This window comes from Schistocerca cancellata, chromosome 2 (genome assembly GCF_023864275.1).
Source record: "Schistocerca cancellata isolate TAMUIC-IGC-003103 chromosome 2, iqSchCanc2.1, whole genome shotgun sequence".
NCBI classification, from domain to species: domain Eukaryota; kingdom Metazoa; phylum Arthropoda; class Insecta; order Orthoptera; family Acrididae; genus Schistocerca; species Schistocerca cancellata.
Window position 1 is genome coordinate 563,736,180 of NC_064627.1, and position 25,461 is coordinate 563,761,640.

Consider the following 25,461-nt stretch of genomic DNA (forward strand, 5'->3'; position numbering starts at 1 on the left):
CAGTCAAGGAATATTTTAGGGAATTGGTTTAAAAAAATTACTTCAAAGGCCCAGACAAATCTTTACAAGTTGTCTCCCACAACAACTTTGACTGTGCCTACATGGTCACACAGCTTGAGGCTGTTGCCAATGGGCATCACTGTGGGGGTCCGGATGGGGGTTTGTCGGGGACGGCCAGCTCGTCCCACGCATCCCCCGATCGGACTACGACTGTGGTTGCCCGGGATACTGCCCGCATTGAGACTGATCCATCACCTGTGGTAGAGTGGGAGGTCGTCTCAAGGTGTGGCAGGGGGCGAAAGACATTCCGGAGGGCTGAGCGGAAGGCCTCTCCAGTTTGTCTGACGAACCGGTTTCAGGCTCTGTCTCAGGCTGATACTGATCTTCGGCCTGACATGGCTGCTTGTCCTGTTCCAGAGGTTGCCCCTTAGTCTGCAAGATCCGGGCAGTCGCAGAGGGTGGGCTTACTGGTAGTTGGGAGCTCCAACGTCAGGCGCGTAATGGGGCCCCTTAGGGATATGGCAGCAAGGGAGGGGAAGAAAACCAAAGTGCACTCCTTGTGCATACCGGGGGGAGTCATTCCAGATGTGGAAGGGTCCTTCCGGATGCCATGAAGGGTACAGGGTGCACCCATCTGCAGGTGGTCGCTCATGTCGGCACCAATGATGTGTGTCGCTATGGATCGGAGGAAATCCTCTCTGGCTTCGGGCGGCTATCTGATTTGGTGAAGACTGCCAGTCTCGCTAGCGGGATGAAAGCAGAGCTCACCATCTGCAGCATCGTCGACAGGACTGACTGCAGACCTTTGGTACAGAGCCGAGTGGAGGGTCTGAATCAGAGGCTGAGACGGTTCTGCGACCGTGTGGGCTGCAGATTCCTCAACTTGCGCCATAGGGTGGTGGGGTTTCGGGTTCCGCTGGATAGGTCGGGAGTCCACTACACGCAACAAGCGGCTACACGGGTAGCAGGGGTTGTGTGGCGTGGGCTGGGCGGTTTTTTAGGTTAGATGGCCTCGGGCAAGTGCAGAAAGGGCAACAGCCTCAACGGGTGCGGGGCAAAGTCAGGACATGCGGGGACCAAGCAGCAATCGGTATTGTAATTGTAAACTGTCAAAGCTGCGTTGGTAAAGTAACGGAACTTCAAGCGCTGATAGAAAGCACCGAAGCTGAAATCGTTATAGGTACAGAAAGCTGGCTGAAGCCAGAGATAAATTCTGCCGAAATTTTTACAAAGGCACAGACGGTGTTTAGAAAGGATAGATTGCATACAACCGGTGGTGGAGTGTTCGTCGCTGTTAGTAGTAGTTTATCCTGTAGTGAAGTAGAAGTGGATAGTTCCTGTGAATTATTATGGGTGGAGATTACACTCAACAACCGAGCTAGGTTAATAATTAGCTCCTTTTACCGACCCCCCGACTCAGCAGCATTAGTGGCAGAACAACTGAGAGAAAATTTGGAATACATTTCACATAAATTTTCTCAGCATGTTATGGTCTTAGGTGGAGATTTCAATTTACCAGATATAGACTGGGACACTCAGATGTTTAGGATGGGTGGTAGGGACAGAGCATCGAGTGACATTATACTGAGTGCACTATCCGAAAATTACCTCGAGCAATTAAACAGAGAACCGACTCGTGGAGATAACATCTTGGACCTACTGATAACAAACAGACCCGAACTTTTCGACTCTGTAAGTGCAGAACAGGGAATCAGTGATCATAAGGCCGTTGCAGCATCCCTGAATATGGAAGTTAATAGGAATATAAAAAAAGGGAGGAAGGTTTATCTGTTTAGCAAGAGTAATAGAAGGCAGATTTCAGACTACCTAACAGATCAAAACGAAAATTTCTGTTCCTACACTGACAATGTTGAGTGTTTATGGAAAAAGTTCAAGGCAATCGTAAAATGCGTTTTAGACAGGTACGTGCCGAGTAAAACTGTGAGGGACAGGAAAAACCCACCGTGGTACAACAACAAAGTTAGGAAACTACTGCGAAAGCAAAGAGAGCTTCACTCCAAGTTTAAACGCAGCCAAAACCTCTCAGACAAACAGAAGCTAAACGATGTCAAAGTTAGCGTAAGGAGGGCTATGCGTGAAGCGTTCAGTGAATTTGAAAGTAAAATACTAGGTACCGACTTGACAGAAAATCCTAGGAAGTTCTGGTCTTACGTTAAATCAGTAAGTGGCTCGAAACATCATGTCCAGACACTCCGGGATGATGATGGCATTGAAACAGAGGATGACAAGCGTAAAGCTGAAATACTAAACACCTTTTTCCAAAGCTGTTTCACAGAGGAAGACCACACTGCAGTTCCTTCTCTAAATCCTCGCACCAACGAAAAAATGGCTGACATCGAAATAAGTGTCCAAGGAATAGAAAAGCAACTGGAATCACTCAACAGAGGAAAGTCCACTGGACCTGACGGGATACCAATTCGATTCTACACAGAGTACGCGAAAGAACTTGCCCCCCTTCTAAAAGCCGTGAACCGCAAGTCTCTAGAGGAACAGAAGGTTCCAAATGATTGGAAAAGAGCACAGGTAGTCCCAGTCTTCAAGAAGGGTCGTCGAGCAGATGCGCAAAACTATAGACCTATATCTCTGATGTTGATCTGTTGTAGAATTTTAGAACATGTGTTTTGCTCGAGTATCATGTCGTTTTTGGAAACTCAGAATCTACTATGTAGGAATCAACATGGATTCCGGAAACAGCGATCGTGTGAAACCCAACTCGCTTTATTTGTTCATGAGACCCCGAAAATATTAGATACAGGCTCCCAAATAGATGCTATTTTTCTTGACTTCCGGAAGGCGTTCGATACAGTTCCGCACTGTCGCCTGATAAACGAAGTAAGAGCCTACGGAATATCAGACCAGCTGTGTGGCTGGATCGAAGAGTTTTTAGCAAACAGAACACAGCATGCTGTTATCAACGGAGAGACGTCTACAGACATTAAAGTAACCTCTGGCGTGCCACAGGGGAGTGTTATGGGACCATTGCTTTTCACAATATATATAAATGACCTAGTAGATAGTGTCGGAAGTTCCATGCGGCTTTTCGCGGATGATGCTGTAGTATACAGAGAAGTTGCAGCATTAGAAAATTGTAGCGAAATGCAGGAAGATCTGCAGCGGATAGGCACTTGGTGCAGGGAGTGGCAACTGACCCTTAACATAGACAAATGTAACGTATTGGGAATACATAGAAAGAAGGATCCTTTATTGTATGATTATATGATAGCGGAACAAACACTGGTAGCAGTTACTTCTGTAAAATATCTGGGAGTATGCGTGCGGAACGATTTGAAGTGGAATGATCATATAAAATTAATTAATTGTTGGTAAGGCGGGTACCAGGTTGAGATTCATTGGGAGAGTCCTTAGAAAATGTAGTCCATCAACAAAGGAGGTGGCTTACAAAACACTCGTTCGACCTATACTTGAGTATTGCTCGTCAGTGTGGGATCCGTACCAGATCGGGTTGACGGAGGAGATAGAGAAGATCCAAAGAAGAGCGGTGCGTTTCGAATGTAAAATTAGACAGATTAGAGCGCGCACAGAGGCTTTCAGACATTCTTCCCGTGAACCATACGCGACTGGAACAGGAAAGGGAGATAATGACAGTGGCACGTAAAGTGCCCTCCGCCACACACCGTTGGGTGGCTTGCGGAGTATAAATGCAGATGTAGATGTAGATGACACAAGTTGCCTGCCTTTCAGACATGAAGCAGTTCCATTCAGTTAAAGTTTCTGACAAGAGATATCCTCAGTCCTCTGCTGAAATTGCTAGAGAAACCATGCCATCAGTTTTAGCCAACAATGTGCATGGGATACAGGTCACGTGTGTGGAATCTGGAGGACTCTGCAATGCAGAATGCAATTGGCTCTCTGTCTCTCTTGTGATCCAGACCTTGAGCAGAACAGATGTCTTTTTTCTGGAGGCAGACCAGAAATAAACTGTGAACAATGGATGTTTGCTGAAAAAGAGATTTCACATTTTTTTGATGATGGCACTGTACCACACTGTAGACTTAAAAATGACCTGAATGTATGGAAAAGGTTGTCACATATGTGACAGCAGGAAACATTTTTAGTGATGGAACCCAGAGTTGCAATGAGAGCCACAGCATATAGCCAATATTAGTCAACTGCTGCCCTCAGACAGACAGTACATTTACTCCAGAAAAGAAAAAAAAAAATGTCAAATTTTCCAATATTTAATTATCAACCATGATTTTTTATGTTCTCTTATTAAAAACAAAGATTATTCCATGTTATTAAAAGTAGACATTTTTTCATACTTCACTGCATTATTGATTAAATAAATTTTTTAAGCTTCTATCTAAATGTTCTAATGCTATGTTTGCATATTTATTTGTTTAAATTCATTCTAGTATCCCTGGGATTCGATAACTTTGGAATCTAATAAAGGCCCTCCACCAGCAATAAGCTAAAGCCTAGGAAATGAAGTTGTGCTTCAAGATTTTTTTTCCTTGATAACACTAATATGAACACTATTTATAAAACAGTTGGCAGAACTGATCACTTGTCATTAGTTTTACAGTAGATGGAGAGTCCCAAGGGTGAAAAAAATGCTAGTACATACATGCTACTGTATGTGTAGACACATCTAATCTAGAAATGATTGTTAGCAAGGTTTTCAAACTTTTTTTTCTTTTTCATAGTAGGACATTTGAAACATAGGTTGGATTAACACATCAAGATGCATGTCAAATGCAAAATTTGAACCCAATGACCTGTTTGTGGCTTATTGACTGGAATGACATATATAAAGAACTGAACAGTTTTCAGCAGTCTTGATGCAATCCTAGGATCAAACTTACAAACTATCACTGAAATAACAGTCTTGTGACAGAACACAAGCAAAACCAATACAATACAAACCAAATATAAAGAACACACAAATGCATACACTGTTGAGAAAAAGATCACCTGAATGCAAGGTTAACAGCCTGATGTATCATCCCAGCACGATGATAAAGACGAACTGCCCGGTCTGGAAAGCTCTTCTCAAAGTATCGGGCTACGTCAAGTTGGTCTCGAGGTCCTGCTAGTAATGAAAGGTTCCAGAGCTGATCATCCAGGCCTTGTTCCTATGTGATAAAATTGTGTAATTCAGAGGATGTGAATAATTTATGCTTTCAAAGTTTTTACTTACTTCAGGTTGTAATTATTGGAATGGTGTGCAAGCTCATAGCATTTTTCCATAAGTTTAATAAACACAACAAATACACATAACAGAAACTTTAGTCATCAATAATATATTGTCCTCCACCATTTACAACAGTCTGCCTTTGCAATTCCGTGACTGTAAAAATCACCTGGTTTTCAGAGAATTCATCGAACCATGTTCAGAGCACATTTTCATCCAGAAAGGAAGAGCCTTGAAGGTTGTTTGATAGAGAATAGAAAAAGGTGAAAATCTGAGGGTGCACCATCAGCTGAATAAGGAGGGTGTGGAATGACTTAACAGACCAACTCCTGCATAGTGTTTTTTGTCAGTCTAGTTGAATGCTGGCAGGCATTATCATGGAGGAGCATTACTTCTTGCAGTCTTCCTGACCATTGTTCTCGGATTGCATCTGAAAGACATCTCTGTTTTTGGCAGTATCTGTCAGCAGTAATGGTTACACTTTGGGGAAGCAATTTCTAGCACCCCATTGCTGTCAACGTTCCACCAGATACATAAGTTATCTTTTGTGGATGTGCACAGGTCTTTGTATGGGAAGTTGTTGCTTTGTTTGGGTTCAATCATTAATTTATTTTCCTTATGTTAGCATAAAGACACCATTTCTTGTCACCAGTAACGATACAGTATAGGAATGGTCAGTGTTGTTCATGAACCAATTGATGACGAGTAAGCAGACATGCAAATATGGCCACTTGCTGATTGTTGTGTTTTTGGCTTAGAGCATGCAGTACCCATACAGCCAATTTTTGAACTTTTCCCGTGGCATAACAATGTCACAGTTATCGTATTTGCCTGTTCTTGTGTACAATGATGTGGATCATTGTGGATTAATATCTTTAAATGATCTTCATCAAATCCCAAAAGACTTCCTGAACACGGAGAGTCATTAATGTCAAAATGATCATCCTTGAAATGAAAAACCATTTTCTTGCTGTGCTCTGCCCACTGGCACTATCTCCATACATGGTACAAATGTTTCTGGATGTCTCCACTGCTGTCACCTTTCTATTGAATTCAAATGGAAGAATATGTTGGAAATGTTCTGATTTCTCCACTTAGTGCTTTATTTTCTAGCATTCACAGCTCCTCTCATTATCTCCAAGTGACAAAATAACAATATGTGAATGCAAATATCAACAGTGAACTAGAAATAAAGAATGAAAATTGATAAATAAACCCATGGTAACTGGAATACTAACATGCAAAACAGAAACACTATGAACTTATCCACCAACCTAATATAATCAACACTGACGACTTTCCAGTTTATGTCCTCTTTTCTTTTTTTCAGCAAAGAACTTTTTAATCAGGAATGCTTCATTTAATTGTAAATAATGTGCAGATATTGGGCACTCCAAAGTCCTTTCAGCTGCATCCACTTTTTACAACGACCCAACACAGCAAACTCCAAATTTTTTATTTATTTATTTTTGCAATTTTTCATGAAAATTTACATGTATTATAAATTAAAGTCCACTGCTGCAGTTTCTGTCTGTATGTGCAACCTAATATAAGGAAATACTTTAGGTGTTTTGATATAGTTTTCACTAATAGAAAGACTGGTTCATGAGGGAGGCTGTGTATATAATTTATTACTGCTGAGTAATGATGAGTTTGTAATACACACATCAAAAAAAGTTTTGCATCACTCCAGTTCCCCAGAACTCCTGAAGATAGACACTGACTGTGGATATTATATCACTGACACGGTCCCTCTGATTGTTCAGCGATGCCACTAAACCCACCCAAAGATGTAAACAACCATGCACGAGCAGCACCTATTAGACGGAGGGGATCCAACAGCTGATCAGTTCCCATCATTCCACCAGGAAGGAGGTAGGCGGCTCATGTTGTCTGTAGTTCAACCATGCCTAGACAGTCAATACCGCAGTTCGATTGTGTCCGCATTGTTACTTTGTGCCAGGAAGGTCTCTCAACAAGGGAAATGTCCAGGCATCTCGGAGTGAACCAAAGCGATGTTGTTTGGACATGGAGGAGATACAGTGAGACAGGAACCGTCAATGATATGCCTTGCTCAGGCTGCCTAAGGGCTACTACACCAGTGGATGTCTACTACCTATGGATTTTGGCTCGGAGGAACCCTAACGGAAACGCCACCATGTTGAATAATGCTTTTCGTACAGCCACACGACATCGTGTTACGACTCAAACTGTGCACAATAGGCTGCAAGATGCGCAACTTCAGTCCTGACGTCCATGGCGATGTCAGTCTATGAAACCAGGACACCATGTACCGTGGTACAGATGGGCCCAACAACACGCCGAATGGACCGCTCAGGACTGGCGTCACCGAAGAGTGTCACATATGCCTTCCACCAGACAACTGCCAGAGACGTGTTTTGAGGCAAGCCGGTCGGGCTGAACGCCTTAGACACACTGTCTGGTGAGTGCAGCAAGGTGGAGGTTCCCTGCTGTTTTGGGGTGGCATTATGTGGGGCTGACGTACACTGCTGGTGGTCATGGAAGGCACCATGTGAATGCCATCCTCCAACCGATAGTGCAACCAAATCGGCAGCATATTGATGAGGCATTCGTCTTCATGGATGACAATTCACACCCCCGTCGTGCACATCTCATGAATGACTTCCTTCAGAATAACGACATTGCTTAATTAGAGTGGCCAGCATGTTCTCCAGACATGAGCCCTATCGAACATGCTTGGGATAGATTGAAAAGGGCTGTTTATGGACGATGTGACTCACCGACCACTCTGATGGATCTACGCCAATTTGCTGTTGAATAGGAGACAATCTGGACAAACAGTGCCTTGATGAACTTGTGGATAGTAAGCCATGACAAATAACAGGCATGCATCAATACAAGAGAACTTGCTACTGGGTATTAGCAGTGCCGGTGTGTACAGAAATCTGGACCACCACCTCTGAAGGTCTTGCTGTATGGTGGTACAACATGCAATGTGTGGTTTTCATGAGCAATAAAGAGGGCGGAAATGATGTTTATGTTGATCTCTGTTCCAATTTTCTGTACAGGTTCTGGAACTCTCGGAACTGAGGTGATGCAAAACTTTTTTTGATGTATGTATATGTATTGTCATCTCTTCCATACTTAATCTTCATTTGGACTGACATATCATAGCAATGATAGGAGCTATGAGCTGGTCAACTACAGAGGTCGTGGAAGAAAAAGCTAAAGCAAACAGTTGCTGCAACTCCAAGGAGCAAAGGAGCTTAACTAGAATCTAGGTCAGGTCTGATGATTTAGCGATAAAACACATGCCTGAAAACTGAAAGGTCAAGAGACTGAATCCCAGATTTTTTGGTCTTCCTTCTTAACTAACATTCATGTGTCAATGATGTGGTGATTCAGCAGAAACAATATGTGATTCAGATTCCACATTAAACTGTAGATACCCTTTACCCAGTAAGATAACTGAGAGAGGTTAGAGTCACACGAGTTGCCAAAGTGGCATCCAATTGAAAGACTTGCACCAGGTCAATGGGCCACAAAATTATTTTCACCAGAATCTATACATATCTTCTTCTCCTGTACATATTATAAATTAAGGTACCCGTTGTGTTTTTCTGCCTGTATATGAAGGCTAACCTCAGGAACTACTGCAGGGATTTTGATATAATTTTCACTAACATGGAGACTGACTCATGAGATTTATTACTGCTACACTGAACGCGTCATCTAGTAGTAGATACTTAGTGCTACCGCTGTCAAGCCGTAGTGTTTGCTAATTATTCTATAAGGTCATATACTTTTTCAGTGCTATGAACTGTACAATGCAGCACGTTGAATGATAACTTTAGAGTGGCATGAAGAAAGACTGTAGATGTGTTAGTGTGTCAGATGGTGCCATGGGAGAAAACATATGAAGAAGAGAGGGTCGTGAGGAGTTTGGAGCATAAAGAAGAAAAGATCACGAGAGGAGAAGAGTTTGGAGCGCACAGAAGAGAAAGGAACCGAGATCCAAAGACAAGGGTGAAAGGATGACAAAATTGCAGAGAATTTGCATTACACAGAGAATTTGTTGCATTGTACTCCCTCGTGGTCTCGCGGTAGCGTTCTCGCTTCCCAAGCACGGGGTCCCGGGTTCGATTCCCGGAGGGGTCAGGGATTTTTCCTGCCTCGAGATGACTGGGTGTTGTTGTGTCGTCTTCATCATCATCATTCATCCCCATGTAATGTGTGTAAAATAATATAAAATTTTTGAATTACTCTTATCAAAATGTTTCATTGTAAATCTTGACATGACTCTTGTACAACAAATAAAATGATTAAAACTTGTATGTAATGAAATGGATAAATCACATATTGAAGTTAATGAACAAGCAGGCAATCCATATCAGCTGCAGGGAAATAGTACATTTCAATGTAAACTTTTGTACTCTGTCATTTTTCCTCGCCCCCCCCCCCCCCCCCCCCCACACACACTCGTAGAGGGAGAGAGAGGAGGGAGAGAGAGGCAGGAGGCAAGGGAAGGGGTTGGGATGGATAGGTAGCAACTTGGAGAGAGGCAGCGGGATTTCTGGCTCGGAATGAGGAAGAGAGGGATGGCAGGTGCACTCGCTAGCCAGGTACTAGAGATGGTGGGGTGTAGTGCATAAGAAAGGTGACTGAAGACTTGTGATGGGAGGGGGTGACACGGCAATGAAAGGGAAACTGTTGAAGGAATGGTGTGTGGACAATGGGTTAAAGGAAATTGAGGGCAGGAGGGTTACGGGAAATAAGGATGTGTTGCAAGGATACCTCCCATCTGTGTAATTCAGAAAGCTGGTAGTGGAAAGGAGGATCCAGATGACCAGCATTGCGAAGCAGGTTGAAATCAAGCATGCTGTGTTCAGTCGTGTGTTTTAGCACTGGGTGGTCAATTTTGTTCTTGGTCACAATTTTCTGGTGTCCACTCATTCTGGTGGACAGCTGGTTGGTTGTCATACCAACATAAAATGCTGTGAAGTGTTTGTAGCAGAGTTGGTATATGACTTAGCTGCTGTCACAGGAGCCCTGTGTCTGATGGGGTTGGATAAGCATGTGACACAGCTTGTGTAGGAAGTACTGGGTGGATAGACTGGGCAGATCTTGCAGCACAGATCTTGCTACTGGGTCTTCCACAGAGGTATGACCGCTGCAGCAAGTGGTTGGGAGTGGGAATGGTTTGGGGATGGATTAGGATGTTGTGCAGGTTATTCAAAATGTCATGCTTGTCTCATGACATTATTTTCTTAAATACAGGCGTAGTTTTAACAAGCATTTTCATAAAATTCTTCCGGATTGTAGACTGTGTCATACTGTGATGTGATGAACCACCATTTTGGCCACTGCTTCAAGTGGCCTTCATCACGGTGTATATTATGGAAACTTATATTAACCATGAAACTATGGTTACAACAACATTAACTAAAATAAAAATTGCATTTACTCACTTTGCAGATACGGATAGCATTGCTGTAAGCATGAGCTCGAGAATAAAATCCAACTGCTTCTGTTGACTGCCCTTGAGACTCTAACTGCCGGGCCAAATGATAGCAGGCAGCAGGGTCTCCAGAGCTTTGAGCAACCTCTGCTGCTCCATCCAGGTCACCACGAAAGCACAGTACACGTACCAAACAATAGAAATCATTTGCTTCACGATACAGAGACAGTGCTTCATCCAACTGGCCCAAGCTTTCCAGGTACTGTGCCCACCAACGAAGTAGTTGCCTGGAAGAAGAAGAAAAATAATTGATTTTTTTTGTAAACTTCCAACATCAAATATCAGAAAATCCAGGTTGGAATATCAGACACTTTAGGAAAAGGATAGACTGCTACTCATTGTAAAGATGACACATTGAGTTACAGACAGGTGCAACTTAAAGACTGTTACACATTTAGCTTTCAGCCAAAGCCTCTTCACAAAAGAAAACACACACACACACACACACGATTGCCATTTATGGCAGCTAGGACCGGAATACAACTGTCACACTGAGCGGCAATCTGGAGTGGGGGCAGAGAAGGGGGGGAGAGATAGCAGGGTATGAGTGGGGGGATAGAAAAGCAATGTCTGGCAGAGTGTGCCTGGACTAGATGGAGGCATGAGAAGACTGCCAGATTCACTGTCGGGAGGTTGGAGGGTAGAGAGACAGGGGTTAGGGGGAGGAGGCGGAGGGAAGAATGAGGAGTGCAAAATGGACAGAAGGAGCACTTACTATTTCAATCCTGTCACAGCTTATCCAACCTCATCAGAGGTAGAGCCAACTGTGAAAGCACCCATGTCACATATCAGCTCTGCTGCAATCACTGCACAGATTTTTACGTTGGTTGCCCAGAAAGCAATGCACCACTTTTTTTTTCTCAGGTGGAAACAATGCTACAAATGCGAAACGTTACATATGTTTTCTTTGAAGTCCCTTGAGGGATCACGCCAAGTTTTCAATACTTCTGACACATAGCGTAGCTGCAGGACAGTTTCAAATTGGTGTCTACAGGTGACGTATGTTACAAGCAACGTGCCGTCATTAAATTTCTCACTGCAGAGGAAGAAACTGTTGGCAATAGTCACAAACGATTGTGCAAAGACTGTGGAACATCTGCTTCGACCGATGTACAGTTAGTCACTGGGCACGAAGGGTGAGGTCATCAGAAGGCAGTTTGGCAGAACTCCACGATTTGCAGCGCTCATGGAGACCATCCACAGCTGTCACACCTGACATGTTGCAGCGAGCTGATGTTGTCATTTCTGAGGAAAGATGCATTACGACTCAGCAGTTGACGCTCCATCTGTCAATCAGCAAAGGAAGTGTGGATGCAATTATCCACACTCTCTGATATTCAAAAGTGTTTGTGCAAGATGGGTCCCATGGTGTCTAGTGGTGGACCACAAATTGCACAGAAAAACATTGTCTTGATTTGTTGTGACATTTTGAAGCTAAGGGGGAGGTCTTCTTGTCCCAGACTGTGACAGTTGATGAAACCTGAGTTCACCATTCTGGGCCTGAAACAAAACAAAAGTTGATGGAATGGCACCATTCCCACTTCCCACAGAAGAAAGAATTCAAAGCTATTGCTTCTGCCGGTAAGGTCATGATCACTGTCTTCTGGGACTGTGGAAGTGTGATTCTCAATGTTGTATTGCCAAGAGGCAGTGCCTTTAATTCATAAGCATATGTCAACACATTAACAAAACTCAAGATGCGCTTCTGGCAACTTTGGCGCCACAGCAACCCCAGAGATGTTTTTCTGCAACATGATAATGCTTGGCCCCATACAAGTCTGAGGATTGCTGGACACATCAACAGCGTTGGACACTGTTGCCCCATCTGCCCTACAGCCCTGACCTAGCCCCCTCGAACTTCCACTTGTTTGAGCCATTAAAGGATACCATTCGTGGAAGACATTTTAAGGATTATGAGGAGGTGATTCACACAGTGAAGCACTGGCTCTGCCACCACGACAAGGTTTGGTACCGACAGGGTATACACGCCCTTGTTTTGCGCTGGAGAAGGCCATAGAACGGGATGGAGATTACATGGAAAAATAGGGTGTGTAGATAAAATGCCATTCTTTTGTGTGGTGTGTGTGTAATTCTCATTATGTTCAATAAAGAATTGTCGAAGAAAAAAATGTGGTGCATTACTTTCTGGGCAACCCTTGTATATTGGTATGACTATCAACCAGCTGTCCACCAAAACGAACAGCCATGCCAAACTGTGGTCAAGAGCAGAGTTGACCCTGTGGCGCACCATGCAGCTGAACATAACATGCCTGATTTCAGTGGCTGCTTCACAAACTGGGTCATCTGGTTCCTCCCATCCACCACCAGCTTTTCTGAACTATGTAGATGGGGGAAGTTATCCTCACAGGACATTCTCCGCTCCTGAAATTATCTTGGCCATGCCCTCCACCCAACAGTCTTGGCCGCCACTGTTGTATCACCTCCTCTCTATTCATGTCCCCTCACCCTCTTTGTATGTGTGGCCCTCTGTCAATGCACCCGCCCATCTTCCCCTTCCTTGTTCCTCCCCTTTCCTGACAGGGCCCCCTTCCCCTCCAACTTTCAGAGACTGTGCCTGGCAGTCTACATCTACATGTACATCCATACTCCGCTAGCCACCTGACGGTGTGTGGCAGAGGGTACTTTGAGTACTTCTATTGGTTCTCCCTTCTATTCCAGTCTCGTATTGTTCGTGGAAAGAAAGATTGTCGGTATGCCTCTGTGTGGGCTCTAATCTCCCTGATTTTATCCTCATGGTCTCTTCGCAAGATATACATAGGAGGGAGCAATAAACTACTTGACTCCTCGGTGAAGGTATTTTCTCGAAATTTCAACAAAAGCCTGTACCGAGACACTGAGCGTCTCTCCTGCAGAGTCTTCCACTGGAGTTTATATATCATCTCTGTAACGCTTTTGCGATTACATAAATGATCCTGTAACGAAGCGCGCTGCTCTCCGTTGGATCTTCTCTATCTCTTCTATCAACCCTATCTGGTATGGATGCCCCACTGGTGAGCAGTGTTCAAGCAGTAGGCAAACAAGTGTACTGTAACCTACTTCCTTTGTTTTCGGATTGCATTTCCTTCAGATTCTTCCAATGAATCTCAGTCTGGCATCTGCTTTACCGACAATCAACTTTATATGATCATTCCATTTTAAATCACTCCTAATGCCTACTCCAAGATAATTTATGGAATTAACTGCTTCCAGTTGCTGACCTGCTATATTGTAGCTAAATGATAACAAATCTTTCTTTCTATATATTCGCAGCATATTACACTTGTCTACATTGAGATTCAATTGCCATTCCCTGCACCATGTGTCAATTCGTTGCAGATCCTCCTGCATTTCAGTACAATTTTCCATTGTTACAACCTCTCGATATACCACAGCATCATCCACAAAAAGCCTCAGTGAAATTCCGATGTTATCCATGAGGTCATTTATGTATATTGTGAATAGCAACGGTCCTATGACACTCCCCTGCGGCACACCTAAAATCACTCTTACTTCGGAAGACTTCTCTCCATTGAGACTGACATGCTGCATTCTGTTATCTAGGAGCTCTTCAGTCCAATCACACAATTGGTCTGATAGTCCATATGCTCTTACTTTGTTCATTAAGTGACCATGGGGAACTATCGAATGCCTTGCAGAAGTCAAGAAACATGGCATCTACCTGGGAACCCGTGTTTTTGTCCCTCTGAGTCTTGTGGACGAATAGTGCGAGCTGGGTTTCACACGATCATCTTTTTCAAAACCCATGCTGATTCCTACAGTCCCTGCATGATCAGCCAGACAGTGCTCTTCTCTCCCTCCATTCATACCCTACTATCCCTCTCCCTTCTCTGCCATTATTCCAGACTGCCACTCAATGTGACAAGTTGCATTCCAGTCCAAGATACCACAGGTGGCAGACATATGTGTGAAGTGTGCTTGCTTTTGTGACTGTGTGTATGTTTTGTTTTCTGAAGAAAGCTTTGGCTGAAAGTCTAATGTGTCAGTTGTTTCATTGTGCCTGCCTGCAACTCACCATGTCATCTTCACACTGAGTAGCGATCTGTCCTTTCCCTAATATTGTTAAAATCAAATATTATAGAGCTGACACAAGGATATGAAATAAATTATTTTTATCAAGATGCATTACTCATAAAATGAATATTAGGGCTTTGTTCAAATGAAGGTCAGAGCACGCTTGAAGTTATTTAGACTTTCAATGTGCACAATGATTATCAACCTTTAGGAATAAAATAACATTTAATCAGGTGAGAAATAATAATGGGTTAACTCCATGGGAAATGTAAATAAAACTGGAAAAAAGGAGGGGCGGGAGGGTTAGTATCTCAGATCACTGAACACAATTATCCCCATTAATGTATTAACACTTAGAGTGAACATTCCATGGCAATTATCACAGCCTCATCCAATAGTGTTGATTTTTTTTTACCCCAATCTCTATCATCAAACTCTTGTAATGAGATACATCATATTTCTTCTACTGTGGTCTACATCCTCACGCAGTTGAGTAGGCACATCATAAGTATTGCTCCAATGAATCTCGGTAGCAGCAATGTGCAATAAGAAAGTACTTTCAAAGGGCAAATGCTGAAATCTAGCATCTCAGCACATTATCTTTGTTTAAAATAGAACAACTGTTTTGTTTTTTGTTTGTATCTCCTAAATGCCATTCTGAGCTGTTGGCATCAACAGACTGCAGAACAGGTAGTAAGTTTCCACTAACATGATCCAAAGCTATTAATACAGACACATCTATTCACTGTAACTGTCTTATTCTTTATTCCTACCTTCTCTCCAATTCTGCTGGAAAAATGGCAATTAACAGAGAAGCATGGCATATGAACTTACGGATCTCTGTCACGAAGTACATAAGCTTCAAGAGCACGAGGATTATCAGTAAGCAGCCTTGGAGCATGACTTCGGTGGGTATCAGCACGTTCTAGGGCTTGCAGAGCAGCTCGCCTGTCACCACGTGCCTCTAAGTTCAGTGCATACCGATGGCGCATGTTACGTAAGTGAATTCTGTCATGCTGTTCCGTCACTTTAAGAGCTTCCTCCCACTGGCCCAAACTGCGCAATGCACGTGCTTCAAGATCATGTCGACCACACTGCCTGAAAAGTTGCATTGCTTCATCCTGAAACAATCACCACATAATTAGATAATTACGCTTACAGAAAAATGTTCCTTGTAAAGAAATACTTCAACACAGTCTGACTCTACAAGTTGCTATCTCAGAAAATTCATTTTATAGAAACAGTTGAAACTGCAATTATAAATTGTTGAAACTAAAAGAAACAAGTGCTAGTAAAGATTACATCTGCAACAATGATTACTACAGTCCCATAATCCCCCTCAATCAATCAATCAATGATTAGTACAGGAGCCATAACAGACACTGAAATAAATTAAGGAAAATGCAATCATTCAAACTCAGTCACGTCACAGCTCACAAAATGTTTCGGTTATCATCTTCTCTTTAATTTTCTAGGAATTATATTTAATGTTACTCTACCAAGAATGGGTTTTTCCTAAGATCATATCTTTTTACACTTCATGCCATATCTCTATCACATATTCTCATTTTGCTTCTTTGTACTTTCTTAATTTTTAAGCTGCGTGCGGGGTAGCCGTGTGGTCCGAGGCATCTTGTCACGGTTTGCGCGGCTCCTCCCGTCGGAGGTTCGAGTGCTCCCTCGGGCATGGGTGTGTGTGTTGTCCTTAGCATAAATTAGTTTTAGTTGGATTAAGTAGTCAGTAAGCCTAGGAACCAATGACCTCAGCAGTTTGGTCTCATAGTCCTTACCACAAATTTCCGAATTTAATTTTCAAGTGGCTTATACAGTTAGTTTCCCTCACTTACTTAAATATCTTGCATTTCCTTCTTTCTAATGTATCACGTATATGGACTGAAAATGCAATTGAATTTTTCTTCTTTTTCTACAGTGCAGCTTCCATTCATTCCAAACAATCAGATGTTTCAAACAAAAACAAAAAATGAAATCTTAAGTAAATTATGCATGATTTCCTCTTGTCATATTTCCAGTGTCTATCTGGGCCAACACCTTCTTTCGCTTTTCTGTACCTTTTCCTCTCCCTTGCTTCTTGCTTGGATTTCAGTAGTGGCACTAACAGTTTCAAAAACTTAATATTTATCTACAATACTTCAATGTGCTTTTGGTTCCATGCAACCCTTGTGTAAGGAAGTACATATGATTCTTGAAACAATTAAGGTAAAATTAGAAATATTCCCGTAAAATCGCGAACACATTCTGCAGTCTTTCAGGCTGAATTTCATTCAGCACAATATTTTGAACAGTTTGCCTACAGTCTGGACCATAGCAACAGGAAGATGAATTCCCGTCAATGCTCTAGCTTCCAAATTGTCTCGATATCAGCTCAATCAAATAAAACTGGGATGCCACCTAATATTAGCTCAAAACTCACAGAACACGTCATTTTTACCTGCAGGCACTGCATGGCCATGTACAAGGAAGTGTCAAAGTCACATCACTGTAAACTGGATCTCTTTCATACAGCACAGGAGCACCAATATTTCATGTGACCAACATGGAAGGGCCACATTTCCAAATAGTTTACAGTTAATGTCCTAGGTATGAGTTCACAATATTTTTTTTTAATACTACTGTATAGTTGCTTTCTGTCACAAGTAGTTCGAACTTCAGTGCTATGTGACTCCAATGTAGAGAGAAGGTAGCTGAGGTCATATGTTTTGATACTCAAAACTTGCACACAGTTACAAAATATATATGTTGTTAAATATTTGGTGTTTGATTACATCAACCATGGACCTTGCCATTGGTAAGGAGGCTTGCAGAGATACAGGTAGCAGTACTGTAGGTGCAATCATATCGGAGACGTATCTGTTGAGAGGACAGGCAAACGTGCTTCCTGAAGATGGGAAGCAGCCTTTTCAGTACTTGCAGGGGTAACAGTTGGGCGACTGACTGATCTGACCTTGTAACATTAACCAAAACAGCCTTGCAGTGTTAGTACTGTGAGTGGCTGAATGCAAGAGGAAACTACAGCCGTAATTTTTCCCGAGGGCATGCAGCTTTACTGTATGGTTAAATGATGATGGCGTCCTCTTGGGTAAAAGATTCCAGAGGGAAAATAGTCCACCATTCAGATCTGCGAGCAGGGACTACACGGGAAGTCATCATTATTAGGAGAAACAAAACAAGAAATTATTCAGATAGTGAAGGAGACGAAAATTTAATAGTCATGGGGTCTGGAATTCGATAGTAGGAAAAGGAAGAGAATGAAAAGTAGTATGGAATGGGGTATGGAATGAAAGAGGAAGCCGCCTGGTAGAGTTTTGCACAGAGCGCATAACTTAATCATAGCTAACACTTGGTTTAAGAATCATGAAAGAAGGTTGCGTACATGGAAGAGACCTGGAGATACAGGAAGGGTTTAGATAGATTACATAATGGTCACACAGAGATTCAGGAACCAGGTTTTAAATTGTAAGACACTTCCAGGGGCAGATGTGGACTCTGACCACAATCTATTGGTTATGAACTATAGATTAAAACTGAAGAAACTGCAAAAAGGTGGGAATTTAAGGAGACGGAACCTGGATAAACTGAAAGAACCAGAGGTTGTATAGAGTTTCAGAGGGAGCATTAGGGAACAACTGACAGGAATGAGGGAAAGAAATACAATAGAATAAGGATGGGTAGCTTTGAGAGATGAAATAGTGAAGGCAGCAGAGGATCAAGTAGGTAAAAAGATGAGGGCTAGTAGACAGTCTTGGGTAACAGAAGAGATACTGAATTTAATTGATGAAAGGAGAAAATATAAGAATACAGTAAATGAAGCAGGCAAAGAGGAATACAAACATCTCAAAAATGACATCGACAGCAAGTGCAAAATGGCTAAGCAGAGACGGCTACAGGACAAATGTAAGGCTGTAGAGGCACATATCACTTGGGGTAGATAGATACTGCCTACAGGAAAATTAAAGAGACCTTTGGAAAAAAGAGAACCACTTGTATGAATATCAAGAGCTCAGATGGAAACCCAGTTCTAAGCAATGAAGGGGAAGCAGAAAGGTGGAAGGAGTATATAGAGGGTCTATACAAGGGCAATGTACTTGGGGGCAATATTACGTAAATGAAGATGAAATGGGAGATATGATACTGAATGAAGAATTTGACAGAGCACTGAAGGACCTAAGGCAAAACAAGGACCTGTGAGTAGACAACATTCTACTAGAACTACTGAAGCCTTGGGAGAACCAGCCCTGACAAAACACTACCAACTGGTGGGAAAGATGTATGAGACAGGCAATATACCCTCAGACTTCAAAAAGAATAGAGTAATTTCAATCCCAAAGAAAGCAGGTGTTGACAGGTGTGAAAATTACCAAACTATCAGATTAATAAGTCATGGCTGCAAAATACTAACATGAATTATTTACAGACGAATGGAAAACCTGGTAGAAGCCGACCTCGGGGAAGATCAGTTTGGATTTTGTAGTATTGTTGGAACATGCGAGGCAATACTGACCCTGTGACTTATCTTAGAAGATAGATTAAGGAAAGGCAAACCTACATTCTAGCATTTGTAGACTTACAGAAAGCTTTTGCCAATGCTGACTGGAATACTCTCTTTCAAATTCTGAAGGTTGCAGGGGTCAAATACAGGGAGCAAAAGTCTATTTACAGTTTGTACAGAAACCAGATGGAAGTTATAAGAGTTGAGGGAAGTAGTGGTCGGAAAGGAGTGAGACAGGGTTGTAGCCTTTACCTGGTGTTATTCAATCTGTATATTGAGCAAGCAGTAAAGGAAGTAAAAGAAAAGTTTGGAGTAGGAATTAAAATCTATAGAGAAGAAATAAAAACTCTGAGCTTTGCTGATGACATTAAGAAGGGTGTAGGACGAATGTCAACAAAAGCAAACCAAGGATAATGGAATGTATTTGAATTAAATCAGCTGATGCTCAGGGAATTAGATTAGGATATGAGACACTTAAAGTAGTAAAAGAGTTTTGCTATTTGAGGAGCAAAATAACTGATGATGGTTGATGTAGAGAGGATATAAAATGTAGACTGGCAATGGCGAGGAAAGCATTTCTGAAGAAGACAAATTTGTTAACATTGAGTATCAATTTAAGTGTGAGGAAGTCCTTTCTGAAAATATTTGTATGGAGTGTAGCCATTTAGCGAAGTGAAACATGGACAATAAGTAGTTTAGGCAAGAAGAGAATAGAAGCTTTTGAAATGTGGTGCTACAGAAGAATGCTGAAGATTAGATGGGTAGATCACGTAACAAATGAGGGGGTTCTGGATTGAATTGGGGAGAAGAGGAATTTGTGGCACAACTTGACTAGAAGAAGGGATCAGTTGGTAGTACATGTTCTGAGGCACCAAGGGATGACCAATTTAGTATTGGAGGGAAGCGTGGAGGGCAAAAATCGTAGAGGGAGACCAAGAGGTGTATAGACTAAGCAGGTTCAGAAGGATGTAGGTTGTAGTAGTTACTTGGAGATGAAGGAGCTTGCACAGAGAGCTGCATCAAACCAGTCTCTGGACCGAAGGCCACAACAACAATTACATTATTTGGTGTAAGGATATTGTTTAAACTACTTCTAACTGTCATTCGAAACATGCGTCACCCATGCTCACAATGTGAGCATTTTTTATGATCTTGGAATATAGATATATATACAATACTCTAGCAGAACAACAATTACATTATTTGGTGTAAGGATATTGTTTAAACTACTTCTAACTGTTATTCGAAACATGCGTCACCCATGCTCACAATGTGAGCATTTTTTATGATCTTGGAATATAGATATATACAGTACTCTAGCAGCCACAGAGTAGTACAGATGCATTTGAAGACCTGGGTTGGCAAGGTGAAGCTGTGTTGGGTATACTAGCTGCACTCATGTGTCTGCTATAAATTATGCAAGAAGCATGAACAACATCAATACTGATTGAAAAAGTGAGTGTATTCATTTCAACATCATCAAGGGGTCAATGACAAATATCACTAAAAAATTCAAGTTGTTAATTCTAGATTGCTACAGTTAACGACAGGATCTTAGCAGAAGTATATAAACACAAACCACTCCAAACAATCCTGTTGGGGGGACATTATACCAGAGGCTGAAAATACAGCTTCAGTTGTAAAGTTCTTTTATTATCACACGACCAGTTTCGGGCTCTCATAAGCCCATCTTCAGGTGTCGAACTTGGTGCTGTGGCCCTTGAGTGCTGCAGTGGTCATCCACCGCGACACTTGGGAGCCACAGCACCAAGTTCGACACCCGAAGATAGGCTTATGAGAGCCCGAAACTGGTCGTGTGATAATAAAAGAAGTTTACAACTGAAGTGGTATTTTCAGCCTCTAACAAACCGCTCATTTAGAAAAAGTTTTGAATAATGAAATAGATGGTTTAACTACAGCAGCCACTAATCATTACCTTTTCTGCTCATTAACATGCATGTCCAGGTTCAAGTTCCAGCCCAGCACACAGCTTTAATTTTTCAGAAAGTTTCAAACCAGTGCACATTCCACTGCAGAGTGAAAACTCATTCTGGACACACATTAGTAGTTTTAAATGAAAGCTTATTTGAACTTCAGCTACATTTGATCCACTGTACTTGGGCAGCTGTTAAAAGACTGAGCTATAACTACTGCTGCTACATTGTGTCAAAGTGTTTATTTAATAGTATTTGTTCAAAGTCAAATTTTAATTATATTATTGTCATGGTAACTATTTTACTTGTATGCATATTGTAAAATGTGTGAGCTGGTGTGACTCTGAGAGTGAATATGTCATTTAATTTTGGCTTAGAAGTCTATGAATAATTCAGTGTGGATAGAGCATTCAATCAATGTTGTTGTGACCCATACAGGAGCTAATTAGAATAATGTGGCTGCTGTAAATGAATATTATTGACAAATGTTAAATTAAGAGACTTGTACATAGATTTTTATAGGGTTCTTGTAATACTGTCTAATTATGCTGCAACAGATCTTGGCCACCTCAATTAGATTATTGCTTATTCACATCTTAGGGTGAACATTATCGTGTGATGAATACTTCGACATTTCTCTCTACTGTAGTATCTACGAATGATACATGTTGAGAGATAAAGACAATTCATATAAAGATGCACATATTACAAATCACATAGAGAGTTAAAAAGTTGTGACTCTGATTTTGAGCATTAAAGAGCAGTTCCATTACATTGCAGTCCAATAAGAAGTTAAATAAAATATGTAAAATGTTTGCTGACCCTGAGACCAAGTTGCAGGGCCAGAATTCCAACCCTGGCTTCCAGTTCTGGTTCACTGGCTGCTTGGCGCAAAATAAAAGCTGCACGACCATGTTGCATGTGACCCAAACATACCCATGCGACATCAAGGCGCCGAGTTTTCACACACATACGAGCAAGGCTGCTCCACACAGCTTCACTGCAATAAGAAATTCGATTTAGTACTTGATATTTTATAAGCAATAAATAGTGTTTGAAAGAACAGACTTATGCTTAAGAGGTATCTCTTCTTCAATATAACCCAAATATATTGTACACTGTAGGTGTGCTGTAGTCTTTTCTTACACCACTGTCAACTTTTCAGTCACATTAAAATACATGATGTTCATAAAGCCCGGGAACACTTTCAATTATTTATTGCACACAAACCAAACATTGTACAGATGCCAGACATATCTCATTTTGAAGAGAAACCCTGAAAGGCTTTTTCATGTATACCGCCATAGCATAGTTTGGTAATTTGCCGATAGTCAGCACTAGTCGCAAACACAGTGAGTTGAGATGCAGAGCTGAGCTTTCTGTGTGTTGGAGTTCGACAAAAACAAGTGTACTACAGCTGTTCAACGGATGTTTAGAACCAAGTACGGTAAGAAGCCACCAACAAGGAAGGCCATTTATCACTGGCATGACAAATTCACTACAACGGGTTGCTTGTGCCTGGCAAAGAGAAGCGCATGTCCTAGTGCGAGTGAAGTGAATGTGGAGCACATACGAGAGACATTCATAAGGAGTCCAAGGAAATCGGTGCATTATGTATCCCATGAAATCGAAATGGTTCCAATGACAGTACAAAAGCTGTCTATGAAACCATTCAAATTGGAGCTAGTGCAGAAACTCAATGACGAGGACAAAGACAAGCGTTTTGAGTATCGTTCGCAGTTGCAACAATTGAATGAGGATGGGTATGGCATCAGTGATCGTTTAATTTTTAGTGGCGAAACCACTTTTCACACTATTGGGAAAGTGAATGGGCATGATTGTCGAATCTGGGGTACAAAGCAGCCACACAAATGCACTGAATTTTAGCGCGATTCCCCAAAAGTAAACGTTTTTTGTGCATTATCACGCTGAAAACTGTATGGGTCATTCTTCTTCGCCGACAGACTGTCACTGGATATTCCTACTTGGACATGTTGCAGCAAAGGCTGATGCCTCAAATGCAATCGGACTCTCCATTCATCTTTCAGCGGATGGAGCTCCATCCCATTTTCATCGTGAAGTTTGTGGGTACCTGAACATGGAGCTGCCGCAATGATGGATTGGCCATGCTACAGAAGGGGACAACTGTCTCATGAAATGGCCTCCCTGATCACCAGATCTTACTCCGTGTGACTTTTTTCTGTGGGGACATGTTAAAGATCTGGTGTATGTACTGTCTCTACCATGTGATGTAGCAGAGCTCTGGGAGAGTATACAGGAAGCGACTGCCACAGTCGATGAAGCCATCTGGGACGGGTATGGCAAGAATTTTATTACCGTATTGACGTCTGCCGGGTCACTCATCGTTCGCATATCAAATGTTTTTTAAAAAAAACTTTCAGAGTTTCTCTTCAAAATGCAATATGTATGACATCCGTATAATGTTTAGTTCTTATCTAATAAATAATTTAAAGTGTTCCCAGACTTTATGTACACCCTGTATTTCATTTGTTTTGCTTCAATGTGTGACTCACTTAGACCAATGTAAATGTATCTTAGCATACTGAGTGCAACTCGGAAACAGCAGATTCATCACACATTGTAATGTAGTGTAGCACGTGAAATTAGTACAACACTTTCTTGTACTCTTTTTGAATAGACTGATTAGATTGTGAATGGAAAAAAAGCTGACAATAGTGGGTGATTGGCTGATACGCAAAATCGATAATATTTGGATGTATCCAACATGATTCATGTGTTATGGAGACATGTCACACTATAACCAGACTATATTTTTATGAAACAATGGAGTTGTTACAGATAAGCCACCAGATTGGCCTCATGTTATTTGAATGAAGAATTGAGGTGTAGCTCACTGCTGTGCAAGAATCCAGTATACCTATGAAGTTAGTGACCCAGATTACGTTTTTCATGTCCTCATAAATTTACACTCTTTCCCATAAACATGCACTGAACTCGATGGACACCAAGTAAGTAAATCTTTCAGATGCACTGTACGTAGTTCAACTAATTTGTACTTGATCCACAATACTGTTCATTTAACATTAGAAAAATTAGAGCTATTTCTCTTTTTTTCACAGCTGAAGTCCACAAGCAAGTGCACTTTCAACAACATTACTGCTACCATCAGTTTCATGGCATAGAACAAAGTGTACAATTTTTGGTATTTATTATGTAACAATACTCTGTACTTTTTAATTATTCATTTGAAATTGAAACCAATCTTAGATGATGTCTTAAAGTTTTGGAGTTTGTGTCATACAAAAACTAATGTGTAAGTACCTTTTCATTCTGCCCGTCCACAACTTAACATGTCTCTTTACAGCAAGTAGCAAAAGATATGTTGGCAGAGTGAACACCTGAATTATATTAGATTAGGTTCAGTTTTTGTTCCACAGATCTAAAAATGAGATGATTCTTGTGGGTGTAGAACATGTCAGAAGGTTTAAAATAATTTGAAGATAATACTCATTTCCCTGATCATCTGCTATAGTTGTTACTATAAATGTATCACACAAAAGTACCTTATCATGACTGTTGTGATCAAACACAGTCAAAACTGAAATCTAACAGACATTTTTACTTGAGCTAGTCTAACAGTCCCTGTTAAGATATTCAACTATAGAACAGAAGGAGCTGCAAACAAAAAGTCTTTCAAACTCTGTTTAAACTATGCTTTATCTGAAACCAAGCTTTTAATGGTTTTTGGCAATTTATTGAAAATATGTGTTCCTGAATACTGGACCCCTCATTGAAGCAAGATAAGTGATTTTATGTCTTTAGGGGAAGAATGTTCTTATTCCTAGTATTGATACTATGTACGAGCTACTGGTTGGAAATAGAGACACATTATTTGCAACAAATTTTGTTAAGGAATAAAATACTGAGAAGCAGTGGTTAGAATACCCATTTCCTTGCACAGGTTTCTACATGAAGTTTTTGAATTTACAACACAAATGGGTCTTAATTACATGCTTGTGTTCTCTAAAAACTTTTGTTCGATTTAATGAGTTACCCAGAATATCCCCCCATATGACATAACAGAATGAAAGTAAGCAGAGCACGCATTTTATTTTATATTTACATATACCATCTACACCTGACATAATTTGCATTGCAAACACAGACTTGTCCATGTGCTTCAGTAATTGGGTGGTTCACCCTTCCCAACTGAATTTATTAAAATAACAGTGCTTCTGAAAGTAACAGAATTTGCATTTACAAACTAGAATGCATATTATTTTAAATATTTGCAAATAAGTCTTATGTCAGTGTTAACAGAGAGATTTTG

At 41.3% G+C, this 25,461-nt stretch overlaps 1 protein-coding gene across 1 annotated transcript in view; it reads right to left on the bottom strand.

Annotated features, from left to right (window-relative positions):
- The window catches only part of LOC126162156 (intraflagellar transport protein 140 homolog), a 240,584-nt gene that overhangs the window by 73,815 nt on the left and 141,308 nt on the right, over positions 1–25,461 (bottom strand). Inside the window, exons 15-18 of the mRNA XM_049918458.1 lie at positions 21,972–22,149; positions 15,543–15,829; positions 10,627–10,903; positions 4,957–5,117 (exon numbers count right to left, since the gene is read on the bottom strand). Of these exons, the coding sequence (XP_049774415.1) occupies positions 4,957–5,117; positions 10,627–10,903; positions 15,543–15,829; positions 21,972–22,149 (903 nt within the window). The remainder of the gene's footprint in view (positions 1–4,956; positions 5,118–10,626; positions 10,904–15,542; positions 15,830–21,971; positions 22,150–25,461) is intronic.